The 3,259-nt window shown below is 48.2% G+C and overlaps 1 protein-coding gene across 1 annotated transcript in view; it reads right to left on the minus strand.

Moving 5' to 3' along the window:
- FAM124B (family with sequence similarity 124 member B) overlaps positions 1-1,813 on the minus strand; it is a 6,000-nt gene extending 4,187 nt beyond the window's left edge. Inside the window, exon 1 of the mRNA XM_006763401.2 lies at positions 977-1,813. Coding sequence (XP_006763464.1) covers positions 977-1,708 — 732 coding nt within the window. The 5' untranslated portion in view covers positions 1,709-1,813. The remainder of the gene's footprint in view (positions 1-976) is intronic.
- Between the last annotated feature and the right edge of the window lie 1,446 nt (positions 1,814-3,259).

Consider the following 3,259-nt stretch of genomic DNA (forward strand, 5'->3'; position numbering starts at 1 on the left):
AAGCCAAACTATTGAGAGTGAGAGAGTGGGAATGGGGGGGAGAGAGAGAGAGAGAGAGAGAGAGAGAGAGAGAGAGAGAGAGAGTCTCACTAGGTGTGGGGTAGATGAGGGACAGGGATGGAGAATGGAAAGAAAATGAGCAAGACAAAGAGAGAGGAACAGAGTCCGAGTGAGTGCAGTTGAGAGACTTAGAAATGAGAAAGCAGACTTCAAGAAATGCTATAGAAGAAGAAAATGAACTACTTCATGAAAGACTATGTTCCTTTATTTTAATGGCTAAAAAGGACATAAGGATGAGCTTAGCTCCATGTCTGTTGATAAAATGAAAAGAAATGCATGCTTGTTTACAGCAATCCAGCTTCTGGAATATACATACTTTCTGAAGAGACAAACTTGTTTCCTGAGAACAAGCAGTCGATCAGCAAGTGGTTCAGAAGCAGCTGTCTGTCCACAGAGCCTGAACTTGCTTATCTGCCCCATGAGGGGGATTTTACAAGATCAGTGACTCTCAACACCACTACACGCTACACATTAGAATCATCCGAGGAGCTTTTTAAGAAATGCCCAGGCCTGGGTGCCCCTGGACATTCTGATCTTACTGTCCTGGGAATTCTTTTTAATATATTTACTGATTTTTTACAGAGAGGAAGGGAGGGGGATAGAGAGTTAGAAACATCGATGAGAAACATCGATCAGCTGCCTCCTGCACACCCCCTACTGGGGATATGCCCGCAGCCAAGGTACATGCCCTTGACCGGAATGGAACCTGGGACCCTTCAGTCCACAGGCCAACGCTCTATCCACTGAGCCAAACCCGTTAGGGCATGTCCTGGGAATTTTTTAAAGCTCCCCAGGGGTTCTGAGACACAACCTAGCCTGAGAACCCCACATTCAATCATCTCTCAGGCCCACCTTCAATGTAAAATCACACCATCCCATGTGTGTCTACCAGGTCACAGAGGCCAAACAGAGATACCTGAAGCAGAATCTTGTTGCCATCGTAGTCCTGCGTTTGCCACCTGGTGCGGCTGATGGGGACACACGGATGGGGGAGGAGAGGCACTAACTGGCCAATCTCTTGGACCTTGAACTGCAGCACCGACGACTCTTTGGGGTCCACCGACATTCCAAGGGGCAGCTGCTTCAGGGACAGCTGCAGGGCGAAGCTCTCGGTGGCGTAGAGCACAAAGAAACAGAAGTTGCTCTTCTGCGGGGTGGCTTCCCTCTGCAGGATCATCTCGTAGAGGCTGATGGCGTCTTCGTAGTTATCAAAGGTGCAGTAGAGCGTCACTCGCAGGACCTCGGTGCCGCAGTGCACCTGCCTCACGCCCCAGACGGGCATGTGGCTGTCCAGAGTGTAGAACTCCTGGCGGGCGAGACTGTAAGGACACGGGCTGCCCTGCAGGCTCAGGCCGGGGTAGCACTGCCAGGGCCACTGCCGCAGCGAGTGGAGAACTCGAAGCAGCCGCTCCTCTCCGCGGCTGTGGTGCAGGAAGAGCAGAACAGACATCCCTGGGAACCGGGACCGCTTGGGGTGGCCCTTGTCATAGTTTTTCACGGCACTGACCCGCTCTGACACCATAAAGAGACGGACCTCTGGGCAAAGGCAGCCCAGGAGCTGATCCAGAGCTTGCTGCAGGAGCGCACCCTGCCCAGAGCTGGCCAGCAGGTGGACAGTCATGGCCGGGGGCTCTTGGGTCTTGTCCATCCTGGATTGCGGGAGGATGACAACGCGTGGAGGATGTCCCAGCTTCTGAAATGAACGAACGGAAGGCTGTTCTCAGCCGGGAAGCCTTCAGCTATGTCAGCACAAAGCTCTTCCCTGTGGTCCTGGCTGCTGGTGCTTCCACGGGAGAGAAGCTGCACAAACCCGGGCACCGCAGCCTCCACGCCACCCGCCACCCGGCAGCAGGGAGGGTGATGTCATCCAGCTCGTGCGTCACTACCCGCCTGTGTCGGGCTTTTTCGGCCACTCCCAGGCTTTCTATTTGACCTAAAAGCCTGCTGTCCTGAGAAACACCCGCCTGGGTGGTTCTTACAGACACTCAGTAAAGGAAATGGCCCAGCAGAAAGGAACCTGAGTCCCTCTGTTAGACTGATATCAATCTGTTTAGTTGAAAAGACATCCATTTTATGGGCCCACAATGGGCTCTGATTTCCTCCCCACAGCTATCTCTCGTGTTTACAGTAGCCTGCCAGGCCACCTGAATACAATGACCGCTTTCAGACAATTCTCCAAACTTGTCCCCTTGCCAGGATTTCCCCCCCATTGTTGTGTGTGTGTGTGTGTGTGTGTGTGTGTGTGTGTGTGTTTTAACAATTGATGCTAAGGCATTGAAGACAAGATGTTTTATCTAAATACTTTTGACTGTTCACTGAATAATTTGCTCACAGCACAGTCTGAGGGTAGGTACTTAGTCTCTCTTAGTCACGCCAATTCCTTAGAAAGCATGGGAGCTTTCCAATGTCAATCATAGCACAGCAATTGTTCATATTTATTGAGGATCTGCTAGGCACCAGTCATAAACTGTCCTAAGACTACATACAATGATTTAACCCTCCTGTTATCTCTAAATTACTGATGAAGAAAGTGAGACACAAAGAAATTTAAATAACTTGCCCAAGGTCTCACAGCTAAGAATTGACTGAGGGAAGATTTGACCTGAGGAACTGAGAGGTCCCCTCTGAACCAGAGAGGAGGGTCCTTTCTGGACCCTGGAAGTCCTGGCCTGAATTTTCTTCCTGATGCTAAGGAAAGGATAACAGGGCCAGTTCTGGTTGAGGTCAGGCAGATCCCAGATACTCCATGGCTGTTGAATCTTCAAATGACTAATCTTCAATAAGAATATCAAGATTTAAACACAACAGCCACCCTAATGTTCTCTCAATTTCCCCTTGGAAATCATTTCCTATTCTGAAAGCTGTGCTCTGAAAAGGTATGGGCAAGCACATTTTTCTAAACATAATTCCTAGTGTAAGCAATGCATTAATGCCTATAAGGGAACATAGAGTGACTTAATGTTTTCTAAATTAAAAAGCACTTTTGTGATGAAAAGTATAACTTTCATTTTATGTATGTAAATTCATTTAATAGTATTATAACCAAACTTAACATCAAATATTGTTGTCCGTGGAAAGGAATTATTCTATTCAGATTTCCTTTCTAAATCTAACCTATACTTCTAATCATTTGTTTTGTAAGTCCTACCCTTTTGCATAGGAAAAATCATTACAGGTTTTTGTTAAGGCATTACTGTTT

Source organism: Myotis davidii, unplaced genomic scaffold, assembly GCF_000327345.1.
Source record: "Myotis davidii unplaced genomic scaffold, ASM32734v1 scaffold575, whole genome shotgun sequence".
Classification (NCBI taxonomy): Eukaryota; Metazoa; Chordata; class Mammalia; order Chiroptera; family Vespertilionidae; genus Myotis; species Myotis davidii.